At 38.1% G+C, this 17,407-nt stretch overlaps 2 protein-coding genes across 2 annotated transcripts; both read left to right on the top strand.

Moving 5' to 3' along the window:
* The first annotated feature begins 5,510 nt into the window (after nucleotides 1–5,510).
* On the top strand, nucleotides 5,511–10,704 carry pnkd (PNKD metallo-beta-lactamase domain containing). Its single transcript, XM_052129566.1, is given in 5 exon segments — nucleotides 5,511–5,541; nucleotides 5,781–5,877; nucleotides 9,607–9,752; nucleotides 9,868–9,983; nucleotides 10,531–10,704. Coding segments are annotated over 5 exon segments (564 nt in total).
* A 1,305-nt stretch (nucleotides 10,705–12,009) lies between these two features.
* On the top strand, nucleotides 12,010–16,987 carry catip (ciliogenesis associated TTC17 interacting protein). The gene is made up of 9 exons (XM_052129565.1): nucleotides 12,010–12,426; nucleotides 13,501–13,686; nucleotides 13,812–13,867; nucleotides 14,018–14,104; nucleotides 14,313–14,480; nucleotides 14,639–14,763; nucleotides 16,306–16,382; nucleotides 16,483–16,571; nucleotides 16,766–16,987. Exons 1-9 carry the CDS (start codon nucleotides 12,345–12,347, stop codon nucleotides 16,985–16,987), a joined length of 1,092 nt encoding a protein of 363 aa, XP_051985525.1. The 5' UTR covers nucleotides 12,010–12,344.
* Nucleotides 16,988–17,407: the final 420 nt, after the last annotated feature.

Raw genomic sequence — 17,407 nt, 5'->3', positions numbered from 1 at the left:
TTCAGTCATAACAAACCACTATGTGTATATTTACAAAAAGAAAGAAAAAACTATGTGCATATTTACAAAAATCTATGTGCATGTATAGAAAAAATAAGTAAGTGTCTGAATTCAGAGATTATGATGAGTGGAAGAAAAAAATTGTGCTGGTGCCATGCAACAATTTGCTCATATAATTATTATTTTCCACTTCAAAGCTTATGAGATGCATTAATATTCATGCTATTGTCATGGAAAATCTTTGAAGAATCTCTCTAAGATGCAAGAAAACTCTCAGAGTCCAGGGTTCCAGATGCCAAAGTTGAAGTTTATTGTGTCACCAACAAACTTGAGAAGGTCAGCTGTCCGTTCTGACTACACAATTCTAAGTTCTCAGTTATATACCTTTTAGTTATCTCTTTTGTGCCCCTTAATCTCTCAAGTTTACTTTCTCTGACCAATGGGCCCACACTCAGCATTTTTCCACTCGTCACCATTATCTTTCAGGCCTTCTACTTTTGTAACTATTGGTGGAAAGTCCTTCGCTTACCTATTTAAAAAAAAAAACAAATAAATAGTCTGTTCGCTGGACTGATGGCTCGCATAGAGAAACCACTGTTTTGGATAGCGCAAGTTTCGTGGCCCATTACATTTAGCCTTTTTTGGTTAAAAAAAGTTGTTTTTCTTAATCACACCTCTATGCTGTTCACATAAATTGTTTTTGACAGTGGCGTTTCCATATTAACGTAGTAAATGTTTCTGCCTTGCATGCTGAACACCACTAATGAAAAATTATTATATCTTAAAAAGTAATCATAGTTTAACAATTATATTTTTAGCAAGACCCAATCTTGTTAAATTGTTGTTCTACACAGCAGTCATTGAGTCTGTCCTCTGCACTTCAATAATTGTCTAGTTTGGTGCAGCTATGAAATCAGACATCAGAAGACTACAGAAGACAGTTCAGACTGATGAGAGGATTATTGGTTGCCCCCACCTTCAAGAACTATACACTTCCAGAGTGAGGAAAAAGGCACCAGCTGTGAGCACCAGAACCGTCAGGCACAGAAACAGTTTTTTTCCCTCAGACTATCTATCTCATGAACAGTTAAATTGCCCCATTGAGCAATAATTATGTGCAATACACAGTTAAGTCTATTTATATTATCCAACATATCCCCTTCTGCCATTACATACATTGCTCTGTACATAATATACTGTATTTTTGTTGTGTAATAGATTTGCACTATGTGTGTGTATGTGGGTATTTATACGTATATGTATAATTATTTATTTGTATTATTCTTTTTTTTTGTTTTTTGTTTTTAATTATCTATGTCTTGCTGCTGTTTTTGTATTGTTTTTGTATTGTTGTGCACTGGAAGCTCCTGTCACCAAGACAAATTCCTTGTATGTGTAAGGATACTTGGCGATAAAGCTGATTCTGATTCTGATCTTGTATGTCTTTTTTATACTATGGTTAGATATAAACCAAACTGTGGTAATTATAATGAAAATCCGTAGCCTCAACTCATCTTTATAAACACATACAGTTTCTCTCTGTATTCAAGGACCAATCTGGATTACATGTTTCATAACAGACAGATGAGGAAATCACGTGAGCATTACCCCACAGGGCCACTCCAGAACTCAACCCACTACTAGAATAAATGTAAGTAGAGAAACACACCTATTCCTTCATACACTCAACAGTTGATTGTAAATCTGTCTTTGAACAGGCATCAAGATCATACCAGTAAACATTCCATCATACAATTATAGCCATGTGGTCACTGGACCCTGCCGACCCACAGGCAGTTCAGGTTGGATTCAAACCAACTTTACAGTGGTTTCAGAAATGGTTTACTGGATTCTGTGTCCTACTGAAATAAAACTGCCAACCCACATGTGGTTTTGTGGGAAATATTCCATTTTCTTCACTGGTTTACCAGACAGCCTAAGCTGAAGTAAATTACATACAGTTATTTCCTTTGGACATCTGTCATGTATTAGAGCGATTTCTAATCCAGTTTATCATAGGCACAAAAGCCTGGTCATTTTGGCATGTGTTGATCCATACATGGTATGTGTTTTTATGAACAGCTATGATCTGAATATTTTTATGATCAGTTTTGTAATTATCAAAATATATAGGCCCCCTGATATACATGAAGAGATGTTCTATTATATGGCCACATGTCTTATATTATGTATGACATTAGTCAGAGGTTTATTTTTATTTGGTCTAATTTCATGGCCTGACTTACTCCCACTCATGCATGCCTTGAGGAAGAGAGGGTGATGTTACAAACAGTTCTCTGCACACACAAACATTGGTAAGAAGATTTCTGTAATTGAGGTTCAATTAGCCTTTTTCTCAGTTTTGGTGCTTTTAAGCCTGAAACACAATCAGTTGATTGAAATTTTGGGTAACACTTTAAAATAAAGGTTTATTTGTTAACATTAGTACATGCATTAGGTATCATGAACTAATAATGAACAATATCTTTTTACAGAATTTTTACAAGGGGTGGTTGATGTTAGTGATTTATTCCATATTTGTGTTGTGTTTGTATGTTTTATGATTGGAATCAATAAAAACATTTTAATAAAAAATATTAACCAAGATTAATAAGTGCTGAAAAAGTATTTTAAGGTTAGTTCATGTTAAGGTAGTTAAATAATGTTAACAGACACAAACGTGTGCATTTTCCATTTCCTTTTTTGATTTGCAAGAAAACATGCACAAAAAAATAAATAATCTAAAAGCAAAAAGCAAACACTGTTGTTTTCCAAAACATTGATGGCAACATACTGTATGTGGACAGTGGGATGAAGTTGTGACATTTTAAATAAAACCAAGCTATAGAAATAATTTGTTTCCAGGAGTATTTGTTGTTGATTTTCTTTAGATGACATTTACATAAAAATTTATTAATGATTATATAATTAATTCTGATTCAAAATAATGCCCAGCATCATGTAATCACTGCCAACCATGTTAAAATAAAATTATACATAATACATTCTGAATCCATGTGTTGATTGCCATTTTCCCATGTCTGCCAAACACGTTGAGTGGCCCAAACATCATCTGCAGCCTTAAACTGAACTTTGGTTGGATTTTAGGACTGAATTCACTTGGCTGCATAGGAAAGCTATAGCGTATATTTAGTGAATAACTTAACCTCCAGTGTGCTGTCTGTCTGCACTGATCCCAGAACAGTTAAAAATGCACCTTATTTTCAACCTAACTAATTAGTGTACACTGTGTATAGCCGCACGGCGTTTCGCGATAAATGGCTCAAGTTTTAAACATGGCATATTGGATTAAACTAGAGACTCTAATCTTTTGACTTAAACAGGTTTCAGTGTAATTAAGTTTCTTATCAGATGTAGTTTTGTTGGCGTTTCTCCCAAAGACAAACTCTGCTGTAGTCGGCGCCATGTTTTTTGGTCCCATGTCTCTATGTTGAAAGTTTAACCGTTTACTGACAGCACAGAGTATTCTTAACTGAGATCAGTCAGTTTAACTAAATTTAAATTATGCGTTGCATATAGCGAAGCCAAAATACAATGTCCACGCATGTGTACGCCAGGTCACACGAGGTTAAAGCATACCAGTAAGCTGGTAATTGAAATAGATCTGTTAGTTAGTACCTCATACAGTATGACTCCTTGGTGTTTAATTCAGATGGGTTTAAAGAATGCCTTCTGTTAGAATTCAAGGTTTGAATTGGTACGCTATTTTTAGAATGTAGTCCCTTTTAGCCTCATTAAGATCACATTCCCCTAGTCCTTAGGCATGTGATTTGTGAGGCATCTGACTTCACTTACTCTGTACTTATATCTACTGATGCCGCTGGACACATATTCAGAGATGTGCCTGGAATCATCGGGTGTTTCGGGTGCTTCAACATCATACACCCTCCTCCAGGTGACCCAGCCGGGTCTGATCAGACCCCAGTTTGTGTCCAGATGGCTAGCTACTTATGACTCCATGGCTCTCCTCTTTTGAGCCACAGCCATCTTGAGGCCCTCTCTGCCACTTTAGTGGTACTGTGGATGACTCTCCTCTTCCTTTCTCCCTCAATGCCCAAATTGCAGAAAGCTCTGGCTAACGAAATGGCTGCGAATCCCCTGCATCCAACCTCCACTGGGAGACACCTTGCTCTCCATCCAGCCTGCTGACAGTTGCTGACCAGTCCTGTGCACTTGGAGAGCTTCTTTCGCTTCTCCCGCAGCACAGCTTGCTTGGTGGACTCAGACACAAATACAATGTCCAGTCGCAGGGTAGTGCAACATGTTTAGGGAACTTACAGCTGCAGTTCGAGGTCTACCAGTAGCTGCCAGTCCCTTGCAGAGGACAGGCTGCCTGCAGATGTTCCTTTTGCATGTATTGGCTGCTCCCCAGCTCTGACAAAGGCTATGGTCTGCTTGGAGGGTCAGGAATGCTTTACCCACTCCTGACCTGAATGCTTCAGCAATGGTCTTCAGGACCTGATCATGCCTCCTTTGGTACCATCCATCTCCAAGTGCCTTTGTGCAGCTGAGGATGTGCTCCAGGGTTCCTTGATTGGAGCACAGTGGGCATGCTGGTGACTCTGCTTTGCCCCACATGTGCAGATTTGATGGGCTTGGAAGCACATCGTACACTGCCTGGATGAAAAATATTATGCAGTGTGGCTCGGCTTTCCAAAGCTCAGCCCTGGTCACTTTCCCCTCGACCGCATTCTCCCATCTTGTCCAAGCTTACTGTTGCTTCATTCCCATTGCCTTGCAGGTTCTTATCTCAGACTTGGATCCCTTTAGCCACCTTCCGATCACTTGTGTCTCTGTACTGTACCACTTCTCTGGCTCTTGTTACCTTGAATTCCTCCTCCAAGGATTTGAAGGGTAGTTGCACTTTGCTGTTGTGTCCATAAAGTGTGATGCTGCTCAGGCTCTTTGGCAGCCCCAGCCATCTTCTGAGGTGGTTGCTGACCCTCCTCTCAAAGGCTGCATAGACTAGGAAGGACCACAGGATTCTGGGAAGAATGCCATGCAGAGACACCCAGGCTTTGAACTCCCCAGTTAGGCCAGACTTGTCCACGGATTCCAGCCAGCCATCCAACTCTGTGAAGATCGCCTTGATAGATGTTGTGTCCCTTAGAGAGGTTTTTTTCTTGACTGGCTTTTCTGTGACTTTGGGATGGCTGTGCCTGCAATGTTGAACCAGAACTTGTCTTCCACCTTTCCTTTCCTCAGCACTATTGATTTGATTTGGACAACTTGATTTGGCTGGTTTGAAATGCATCCAGGCCCACTCCACCAGCTTTTCTAGCCCCTGCAGTATCCACCAGCAGCCTGGGACTGATTCTGTGGTGACTGTGAGGTCATTAATGAATGTCATGATGGGAAACAGACTGTCAATCAAGATTAAGATAAACAAGCAAATTAAATTAAAATATGCTTTTTTTCCCCAACCAGGGACCACAGTGGAGGAAAAAGGACTATAAAGAGGTGCTACAATTCCTGTCAGTGGTATGGGAATGATATGGACAAAATTCCAGGCCACACACAGTCAGTGCCTTTTTATATCTTCTGCTGTTACATGGTTTGCCAATTTAACCTTTAAATGTAAAAGAAAAACTGTTTGTTTGACATTGTAGCCATTTTCAATTATTAGGATTTTATTAGATTTAACCTGTTCTCTTCTTAGATGAGGTTATTTACCATTTGAGAATGCTTCGGCTAAAGACTATTAGACCATGCTTAATATGCAACAGACCAGTTATATTTATGTTTTCTGTATTGTTTAGCCCCTAAGACTATAGATTTTGGAACTATGTTGCACTTAAGGGCCTTTTTTACACCTGGGCACACATTGGGTCACTTGATCTAACTGCTTGATGGCCAGCTTTTTTTCAAACATGCCCTTTAAGCACATTGTGTCTCCAATTTCATATCTAGTGAATAATAATAAACTTTATTCCTCATTAAACCTCATTTGCTGAATATATATATAAATATATATATATATAAATAAAAATAAAAGCAATATCACAGGAGCAATAGTGCTGTCTGAAATATCAAACAAGTTTTTCCATTACGTTCAAGTGTTTTGTTGTTTTCTTGTGGAACTCTTATGACACAACACAGAAACCAGACTGTTCTCCTCCAAAAGTTTACATCTTCTCCCAACTTAGCCCAGATCGTGTTTAATTACCATGTCTGTCGCGACTCTCAGCTGTGATCGGCAGTAATGCTGAATGCCACGAAAACAAGCAGAGTGATGCAATTAACCGGAACTAATTGGTGTATACACTCACCTAAAGGATTATTAGGAGCACCTGTTCAATTTCTCATTAATGCAATTATCTAATCAACCAATCACATGGCAGTTGCTTCAATGCATTTAGGGGTGTGGTCCTGGTCAAGACAGTCTCCTGAACTCCAAACTGAATGTCAGAATGCGAAAGAAATGTGATTTAAGCAATTTTGAGCGTGGCATGGTTGTTGGTGCCAGACGGGCCAGTCTGAGGATCTCGCAATCTGCTCAGTTACTGGGATTTTCAGCACAACCATTTCTAGGGTTTACAAAGAATGGTGTGAAAAGGGAAAAACATTCAGTATGCGGCAGTCCTGTGGGCGAAAATGCCTTGTTGATGTTAGAGGTCAGAGGAGAATGGGCCGACTGATTCAAGCTGATAGAAGAGCAACTTTGCCTGAAATAACCACTCGTTACAACCGAGGTATGCAGCAAAGCATTTGTGAAGCCACAACACGCACAACCTTGAGGCGGATGGGCTACAACAGCAGAAGACCCCACCGGGTACCACTCATCTCCACTACAAATAGGAAAAAGAGGCTACAATTTGCAAGAGCTCACCAAAATTGGACAGTTGAAGACTGGAAAAATGTTGCCTGGTCTGATGAGTCTCGATTTCTGTTGAGACATTCAGATGGTAGAGTCAGAATTTGGCATAAACAGAATGAGAACATGGATCCATCATGCCTTGTTACCACTGTGCAGGCTGGTGGTGGTGGTGTAATGGTGTGGGGGATGTGTTCTTGGCACACTTTAGGCCCCTTAGTGCCAATTGGGCATCGTTTAAATGCCACGGCCTACCTGAGCATTGTTTCTGACCATGTCCATCCCTTTATGGCCACCATGTACCCATCCTCTGATGGATACTTCCAGCAGGATAATGCACCATGTCACAAAGCTCGAATCATTTCAAATTGGTTTCTTGAACATGACAATGAGTTCACTGTACTAAAATGGCCCCAACAGTCACCAGATCTCAACCCAATAGAGCATCTTTGGGATGTGGTTGAACGGGAGCTTCGTGCCCTGGATGTGCATCCCACAAATCTCCATCAACTGCAAGATGCTATCCTATCAATATGGGCCAACATTTCTAAAGAATGGTTTCAGCACCTTGTTGAATCAATGCCACGTAGAATTAAGGCAGTTCTGAAGGCGAAAGGGGGTCAAACACAGTATTAGTATGGTGTTCCTAATAATCCTTTAGGTGAGTGTAAATATATACAGTATATTAGAGTTTTTAAAGTTAACATGTTAACACATGGGGATTTTTAATCCCCTTTTCTCCCAATTTGGAATGCCCAATTTCCACTACTTAGTAGGTCCTCGTGGTGGCGCAGTTATATAAATATATACAGTGCATCCGGAAAGTATTCACAGCACTTCACTTTTTCCACATTTTGTATTGTTACAGCAGGTTTTCATCAAGGATGTCTCTGTACATTGCTGCATTCATCTTTCCTTTGATCCTGACTAGTCTTCCAGTTCCTGCTGCTGAAAAACATCCCCACAGCATGATGCTGCCACCACCATGCTTCACTGTAGGGATGGTATTGGCCAGGTGATGAGCGGTGCCTAGTTTCCTCCAGATATGACGTTTGCCTTTCAGGCCAAAGATTTCAATGTTTGTTTCATCAGACCAGAGAATTTTGTTTCTCATGGTCTGAGAGTCCTTCAGGTGCCTTTTGGCAAACTCCAGGCGGGCTGTCATGTGGCTTCTGTCTGGCCACTCTACCATCCAGGCCTGATTGGGGGAGTGATGCAGAGATGGTTGTTCCTCTGGAAGGTTCTCCTCTCTCCACAGAGAAACGCTGAAGCTGTCAGAGTGACCATTGGGTTCTTGGTTACCTCCCTGACTAAGGCCCTTCTCCCTCGATCGCTCAGTTTGGCCAGGCAGCCAGCTCTAGGAAGAGTCCTGGTGGTTCCAAACTTCCATTTATGGATGACGGAGGCCGCTGTGCTCATTGGGACCTTCAATGCTGCAGAAATGTTTCTGTACCCTTCCCCAGATCTGTGCCTTGATACAATCCTGTCTTGGATGTCTGTAGACAATTCCTTGGACTTTAAGGCTTGGTTTGTGCTCTGACATGCACTGTTAACTGTGGGACCTTATATAGACAGGTGTGTGCCTTTCCAAATCATGTCCAATCAACTGAATTTACCACAGGTGGACTCCAATCAAGTTATAGAAACATCTCAAGGATGATTAGTGGAAACAGGATGCACCTGAGCTCAATTTTGAGTGTCATGGCAAATACGTATGTACATGTGATTCTTTTTTTTTTCAGTTTTTTATTTTTAATAAATTTGCAAAGATTTCAAACAAACATCTTTCATGTTGTCATTATGGGGTATTGTTTGTACAATTTTGAGAAAAATAATGAATTTAATCAATTTTGGAATAAGGCTGTAACATAACAAAATGTGGAAAATGTGAAGCGCTGTGAATACTTTCCGATGCACTGTATGCTCTCTACCAGTCTTTCACATTGCTATTGGGTGACTTTATGCCACTCCTGGTGCAAACATTCTAGCAGCTCGTCTTTGTTTGATGGCTTGTGGCCATCCATCTTCCTCTTGATCACATTCCAGAGGTTTTCAATGGGGTTCAGGTCAGGAGATTGGGCTGGCCATGACAGGGTCTTGATCCGGTGGTCCTACATCCACACCTTGATAGACCTGGCTGTGTGGCATGGAGCATGGTACTGCTGGAAAAACCAATCCTCAGAGTTGGGGATAATTGTCAGAACAGAAGGAAGCAAGTTTTCATACTGGATAACGTCCTTCACAAAGACTAATCTGCCCGATTCCAGACTGCTTATATGTACACACACAAAACGCTTCATCTGGTTTATATATAGGCTATAAAAAGCTTCATTTGTGAAATAATTAAACATAGTGTATTGTAACAGAGCCAAGTCTCTGAAATTTCAAAATAAGAGTCCATTGTGTGTTTTGGGCTTGTTTACATTTAAAAGTCCCACATTATGCACCAAATCATTCTTTTTTCTGGTTATTATTGAGATTTTGTTCAACAATAAAGTAAAATGCATCTGGTATGTAATTCCTTTTAAACTCTTGTAGCCTCTATGTATGTACCCTTCATATTAAGGAAAGACTAAGATCTTTAAATCTATCCGTTTTATCCGTTAGTTGCCTTTTCCACCGGCTTAGTTATCATGTTGGAAAAATTCACTATCGGTCGACCTCTAGTATGCAGTTGTATGTCATTTTGTGTCAGTGTTTGACATTTTGCCGTAGGCTACTCTATGTACCTGGTATAGATGCAAGGCATACCAAACTGCATGCAAGAATGTAGCATTACTAAGTCCAACCAGTTCTATTTAAAACTCTGTCTCATTTCCATTCCTTGTAGGGAGAATGTTTGAGGGTAATGCCTCAATTATGTTGCCATCTCTAGATACAGTGGGATCACTAAATTATGACACTCTGCTTTGGCCTGGTAAGGAAACACAGCCTTAAGTACTCCATTAATAACTTTTGTAAACTAGAATGTGGGCATGAATTCTTAGGAAAGGCTTCATGTTGATGTTAATAACGTAGGTCTTTTTTCTTAGGACATGAGTATGCAGAAGATAACCAGCTGTTTGCTGCTGAGGTGGAGCCTTGCAATATTGTGCAGGAACAGAAGTTGCAGTGGGTGCTGCAACAGAGGGGTCAGAGATTGTGTATGGTAAAGAAAAAAATGTCTTGGGAGCCATTCACACTGAACATATCTTTGCATCCATCCGTGCTGTTTTAATTATGTGCTTTGACAGTTGCACCCTGTCTCCGTTTTATTTATTTTTTTGCATCTTGTAGAGGAGTGTCAAGTTTTTTAGATGCCGTTAAAAAAAACTTAAACAGTTAAAAATGTGCTTTATACATTTCTAAGGTTAATGCTAATAAAAAATAGAACAGTAGAACTAAATGATTAATTTTGATCAAGTTTTGCAAGCCAAGCTTGCATAGAGTGACCCCTCTATGTGAAGTATACAGTCCCAATAGCACACGTACATCTCCAAGATGTCTGTTTCAGATCTTTTTATTTGGAAAGCATCACAATCTAATAAACATCTTCTAAAGATCTTAAAAAGATCAAATTGCAAGCATTCTCAATCATAAATATCTCAAATACATCTGCCGAAAATCTTATTGACATCCGAGAGAAAACTTATTTTAGACATAATGCAGATGAGGTAGGAATGAAAAATAGTTATTTTCACCTCCTCTTCACACAGTGCACATCCACTTTGGCAGAGGAGAAAAAGGACAATCCCTTCCTGCTGAGCCACACCCAGGATCTCCACTGTGCTCCTTGCCTGCAGCAGAAGCAGAATGAGGACTCGACACCATATCGGGCCTGTGTTTTAGAGAAGCTGTGCAAACGAAAGGATATTTATAAGGGCCAATAAGGCCTTGTTTCATAGAGCTGTTCAGCTGTTATGTCAATATGTAGACGAACACTGAAGGCTAATTCATAATGGGTGTTTTCAAAATAGTTTTTATAATGGGTGGTTTTAATTTATAAGTAAAATAAGGTCTGTGGTAAACATTACTTGAAGATCTATTTTGTTCTACAAAATAAATGTCAACACAGTCACACCCCAAATGTGAATTTTGAAACCGCTGTGAAAAAAAAAAAAAGAAAAGAAAAAAGAAAAATGTTGCTTATAAGTTGCAAGATAAGTACTACAAATACCACAAGCATGAGTGTAAATGTGCCTTATAAAATGGTAAACTTTTTTTTACCAACATTTATAAAAAATAAAACCAATAAAACATGGTGGCTTCAAAATTCACATTTGGGATATGACTGTGTAATTTATGTTGTAGAACAAAACATCCAAGTATCATAAATGTTTATCACAGACCTTATTTTACTCATAAATCTAAAACTGCCATTATAGGAAAATCCAGTAGGAACTCATTGCTTGAAAATGCTAATTCTCTTCAGGGTTTTCGAATTTCAACTTGAATAGCTCTATTGGGATTTGGAGGATGTAACCACATAAACCATTCCAAGCTAAACATGTAGTGATACCTTTGTAAAAGTGCATTGGATCACATTAGATTTGAACAGTGTCAAGAAAAGAAAGTACCAGTAGGTATAAAAGTAGTAATTTTGTTTTTTACTTAAAAGTTTTGGCAGACTTTGAAAAGCATTGTCTGAAATTAAACATTTCTTTAGTGAAGTATTACTATCTTTGAACAGCAAGGGTTTTCAAACTGTGGTCTGTAAAGTAAACTGTACAGAATTTGTTCAACATTAGTATGGTTTTATTCTGATTTCTGAAGAACACTAATACAATTCCATTTAACTGAAAATTTAAAAAAATCTTTAAGTTATACATGTACCATTACTAAAGTTATGCTTTCAGTGTAATATATATATATATATAGCTTCCTTTTTATATTTTAGGAAGGTGATCCCTTTGCAAGTGGCATATTTGGGGTCCTTGGCATCAAAAGCACATTCCAAAGCACTTGTTGTTTCTGACCCTTGTGTTTTGAATACTTGTGTTTCCAGAAGCACTGATATTTATGAACGTTTTGTGATCAAAGAAACTCATGAATCATTACCTAATATGCCTTTCTTCAATGTGCTGCCCAGTGAGAAGTTGCTCAATTATAAGAAGGTTTACGGTACATATTGACAACATCGTAACCAAGGAGACCAAAGATGCTAATAAGTTTGGGGCATGAGCGAAAGACGCATCTAGACCCTAAATAATATGACTTGAGGACCTTTATGTCGGTACTCCTAGTAATATCTACTATTTTCAGTCGTGTAAAAGCTATTTAAGTCATTTTGCGTTGTTTATTGATTCCGTTAATGCTGAAGTTTGATAGATTAACGAAGTAGCTAGGCTACTGTTTATTTGATATCAGCTGAAGGACTGAACTGTTCAATATACAGTCTTAAGTAATAATAATAAAAAAGGGCATACGCGGTTTAGACAATCCGTCAACGATCTCTAAAAGCGATATTACACACACACACATACATATATATAGGCAACATTTTGAACTGTATCTGGATTTTCTGAGACACATGGAGGAGAGTGAAGAAACCCAGAGTGAAATAGAGGAACTGAAACCTTCAGTTAATGCAGTGGAGTTTATTGACAGCATTGGTAAGTAATTTAAAAGTGATTGCCATTCGGAAAGTGACTTATCTAAAGATGATGAAATCAGATACTATTCTGACGTCAGGGACTATCTGTTAATGGCATCAAAAGTTACAATATTAAAGAAATAGTTCACCCAAAAAAGAAAATGATCTCATCATTTACTCACCCTCATGTCATCCCAGATGTGTATGACTTTCTTTTTTCCGATAAACACAAAGATTTTTACAAGAATATCTCAGCTATGTAGGTCCATACAATGCAACTGAATGGTGGCCAGAACTTTGAAGGTCTAAGAAGCACAAAAAAGGCAACATAAAAGTAATCCATACAATTCCAGTGGTTAAATCCATATCTTGAGGAGTGATATAATAGGTGTGGGTGAGAAACAGATCAATATTCAAGTCCTTTTTTAACTTTTAAGCTTCACTTTGACTTCCAAATTCTTATTTAGTTTTGCTGATACCATTCTTCGAATTTTTCGACACTTACTGGGTGGGCAGTGTGGAGAATTTATTGTAAAAAAGGACTTACATTATTTTTTCTGTTTCTCACCCACACCTATCATTTCGCTTGTTAAGATATGGATTTAACCATTTGAGTCGTATGGATTACTTTTATGCTGCCTTTGTGTGCTTTTTGGACCTTCAAAATTCTGGCTACCATGCACTTGCAATGTATGGACCAACAAAGCTGAGATATTCTTCGAAAAACCTCCATTTGTGTCCAGCAGAAGAAAGAAAGTCATTCACATCTCGGATGGCATGAGTGTGAGTAAATGATGAGAGATTTTTTTATTTTTGGGTGAACTATTCATTTAACTCTCCCTAACATTCATACAGTTGCATTGTTATACTATTTTGTATCTTATCTGTGCAATTTGAATAGATGGTATGCTTCAAAGCTGCATGATGGAGGCAGTATGCAAGTGCAGTGCTCCAGAAAATTGTTAATGGCCTTTAACCTTTACTCATAAGTGCTTTCAGATCCTCATAACTGCAAATAGCATTAATTGAATCTTGTTTCTGTCAAAAAGACTTCCAAAATGTCATTATAACTGACTTCTGCTGTCACTTCCAGTACCCAGGGATCTGGATGAGTGCGTGTTTGCAGACTCACTTGTGACAGTGTCAAATTCGGACAACGAGATTGGAGAATTCTCTGTGAGTGTCACAAAGGCTAGCTACAAAGAGGAGCTCTGCTATCTTCTTCATGCCAGCAGTCATGGTATGATTGATGGCATACCCTGTGGCACAACTATTGTGGGTGAGCTTTCTTAAAGTGTAATAACATTTTTAATTCCACTTTATTATTTATCAGTATTTGGAGGACACAAATGATGCTTGATTTGTTAAGTTTGTTAAAACCTAGCTTGTTCCTTGTATTGACAGCCTATATATCCAGAAGGCTTGAGATATTGGAAGAGAATCAACATGAATATGTAAAGGTATCTTTGTTCTTTTCATAAAACAAAATTTATGAAAGGTGTACCGTAGGTTCCATTTACTTTAGGTTTGAGTCAATACCTGCTAATCTTAAAGTTACTGTACATTACAATGAAAAGCCACCCACATCTTAAGTGTCGTAAATGTTTTAGCTGGACAGCCACACACTGGATCGGAAGTTACATCTGGTTAGACAACATGAACAGCTAGTGGTAAACAGGATCATTTCAGAGAAGGAAGTGAGTATTATGCTGCATTACATCATTAAAAAGTGAAAAAGCAAAAAAAAAAATATGATGATGATGATATACACCTTTGAAAAATACATTGTATTTGTATATTTTTGGGTCTTGCCTGCCAGAGTTGTTGTTCAGTGCATTTGTCTGCTTAAAAAAACTGTTTACTCTTCAAATAATTAAGAGCCTTCTCTTTTAACTCATTCTAAAGGGAGTGAAGACAGAATCCCAGACATTTCCATTGAGCTCTTTAAAAGGCTTTGTTTCTGAGGCTTCTAACTTCCTGATCATGCGCATACTGGCTCGGAAGAAGATTGCTCCAGCAAACATGATATTCCTGTCATTTAATGAAGATAATTTGATATCCAAGTCAGCCTATGTAAGTCTTTTGGCATGGAGATTATATTTCATAAAATCCCTTGGATCTTAATTTAAAGGCCATATCAGTGATTAGTAGATGTAAATACTGTATGTATGGTGCTATCTACATATAGTTGCATGAACTTGATGTTATTTTAATGCACTTGTTTGCTTTAGAGAACTCTTGGGTGGAAGAAGCAGATGATTGGGGAAGAATTAGTTGATATCTTTGGAATCGAAAGGACTGTTTCCTCTTCAAAGAACATCCCAACAACTTGGCATTGCTACTTCCTGACTGATGGGTAGGAGAACTTTTTCTTCTGTTAGAACAGTAGTCTGCAAGGCCTCCCACTGGCCAAGACAATACTTACAGGCCTCCTCCCTCCATCAAAAACATTTTACAAGTGAGCGCTCAGAAGTGCATTTTCACCAGAGTGAGAAATATGATGTCAGTTTATGTTGTTATCTTGACTTCTTAGCCATTTTTTATCATTATAAATTATTTTAATTATGTCATCTTGAGGACCCCTTGTGGGTCCTGTTCCCCCGGTTGAGATAGAAAACAAACCTTTATACCTCTTACAGAGACAGTTCACCCAAAAATGAAAATTCTTTTATCATTTACTCACCATTATGGCATCCAAGATGTTTATGACTTTCTGTCTTCTGCTGAACACAAATGAAGTTTTTTAGAAGAATATCTCAGCTCTGAGGGTCAATAATACAATGTATACGTAAGTGTCCATATCCATATCTTCTGAAGCGATCCAAATGCTTTTGGGTGAAAACAGACCAAAATATCTACATTTTCACTATAAATCTCGACATTAGCAGTCTCCTTAGTGATCATGATTTAAATCTCGATTGCACTTCCTAGAGCCATTTAGCGCTTTGTGCATGCATTATGTACAAGAAAGTGTTAAGCTTTAAATCAGGGCAGGGGAACATCAGGCCTGAGGGCCGCATAAGGCCCGCAAGGCCATTTTACCCGGCCTGTGATGCCAATTGAGAAATAATTTGAAAAACAAACAATGGCCTTGATTCAATTAACCTGAAAAATTTCCTTTCAAATAATGTTTAAAAATTATTTTAAATGATAACAAAAGAAAATATTGATTAATAGACAGACCTTTTAGCGTTTTTGGTGTTGAGCACGTAACGGAATGTGTACATTAATTTCAACCCACAATCAGAAATAGCAAGCAATTGTATGGCCTGCGAAAAATTTTGTAAATACTCAAATGGCCCTTAATGGAAAAAAGGTTCCCCACCCCTGCTTTAAATTATGATTGTGCCCAGAGACTGCAGTTGCAAAAATGTCCAGTAAAAAGGGCTTACATTTTGGTCTTTTCTCATCCAAAACCAGGAAGACATGGATTTAACCACCAGAGTTTTATGGATGTCTTTTGATGCTGCCCTTATGTGCTTTTTGGAGCTTCAAAGTTTGGTCACCAATAACTTACATTGTATTGAACTATTGAGATGAAATATTCTTCTAAAATTCTTCATTTGTGTTCTGCAGAACAAAAAAGTCATTAACATCTGGGATGGCATGAGGGTGAGAAAATTCTGAGAGAATTTTCATTTTTAGGGGAACTATTCCTTTAATACCTCCTGGAATAACCACTAAGGAAATCACTTTTTACTAAAACTATCTAGCTATGGATGATAGCTGTTGAATCAAAAGCAGTGCTGTCTATTGCTTTCCCACCATTGCTTACAAACTCAAAGTTTTTTTCTACTTGATGATGTTTTATTGCTTTATTACAAGCATTTATGATAAGGGTAAGATGCATATTCAGAAGTATGAATATTAATTTCTCCTAAATTGTTTTAAAACCTAGGCATCTAGTAAGCAGAGTGCAACTGGGCTCACCTGCAATGATGAAGATACTGCATATGCCCCTCATGCTCGATGGAGGTTTTAAGACTTTGTGATCAGAAAACACTCAGCATCAGTCTTACAGAATATTTACCGTTAAACACAATGTAATGGATAATGTAATGTTTTGTTTTTTTAGTGGAGGAAAACCAGCATCCTGTGTTTGAGAAGAAGCCACTCCAGTGGGAGGAAGACATGGAGCTTTATTCAAAGTTTCTTGACAGAAAGGTGTCCGTGTTTATTCATAAGCATATATGCTGATGTTATCACTCAAAAGAGTTAAAATCCTGATCTCAAAAACAATATCATATTGCAAGTATATTAAATGTATTGTGTATGTTTTGTGCAATAAGAAATGTCCACCTGTCAATAAAACATATTTTGCCAACTCTTTATTTTCCTATCACTCATTCACGACACAGGAGGAGCTCAAAGCAGACTACCTCTCCTACGTCAGACAACACCCTGAGCTAAAGGCTTTAATGGCTGACTTCCTGCAATTCCTACTGCTGAGGAAACCTCAAGATGTCTTCTCCTTTGCTCGTAACTTTTTTGCACCCTTTTCCTCTCAGAGTCCTCCGGGAAACCCCTGTGAAGATTCCCATAATATTAAAATTCCTGAAATACTGGATAATAAACCCTGACCTGAGGTGTTATACTACTATGTAACAGCAAGATAAAATAAAGTTTTCTTTCAATGCTGCCTTTGCATTACTGACTTTGTGCTCTGTTTTTGTGTATATTTTAAAGGTATTTTGTTAATCTGAATAAGTCTGTAATAAGCTTCTTATGTGAAAGAGGACAATGTAAACTGATAGTCCATCGCCATGGTAAGGAACTATTGAATTTGTACAGATATTTTCCTAAGATCATACCCAGAAGCAGTAAAACATGCTAGTGTGTATGCACATAAATCAATATTGGAGTATTGTCCTATATAGATTGTCGTGTGTGAGTGTAATATATATATATATACACAAATAATATTATACATTTAATATATAAAACACAGTTTATTTTAGTCAGCATTTTTGTCAAAATTGAAAAGTGTCGCACAATAGCGC

The sequence above is a fragment of the Xyrauchen texanus genome, chromosome 7 (genome assembly GCF_025860055.1).
Source record: "Xyrauchen texanus isolate HMW12.3.18 chromosome 7, RBS_HiC_50CHRs, whole genome shotgun sequence".
In the NCBI taxonomy this organism is placed as follows: Eukaryota; Metazoa; Chordata; class Actinopteri; order Cypriniformes; family Catostomidae; genus Xyrauchen; species Xyrauchen texanus.
Note: the sequence above shows the minus strand (reverse complement) of the source record. Positions and strands in the feature narration are given on the sequence as shown.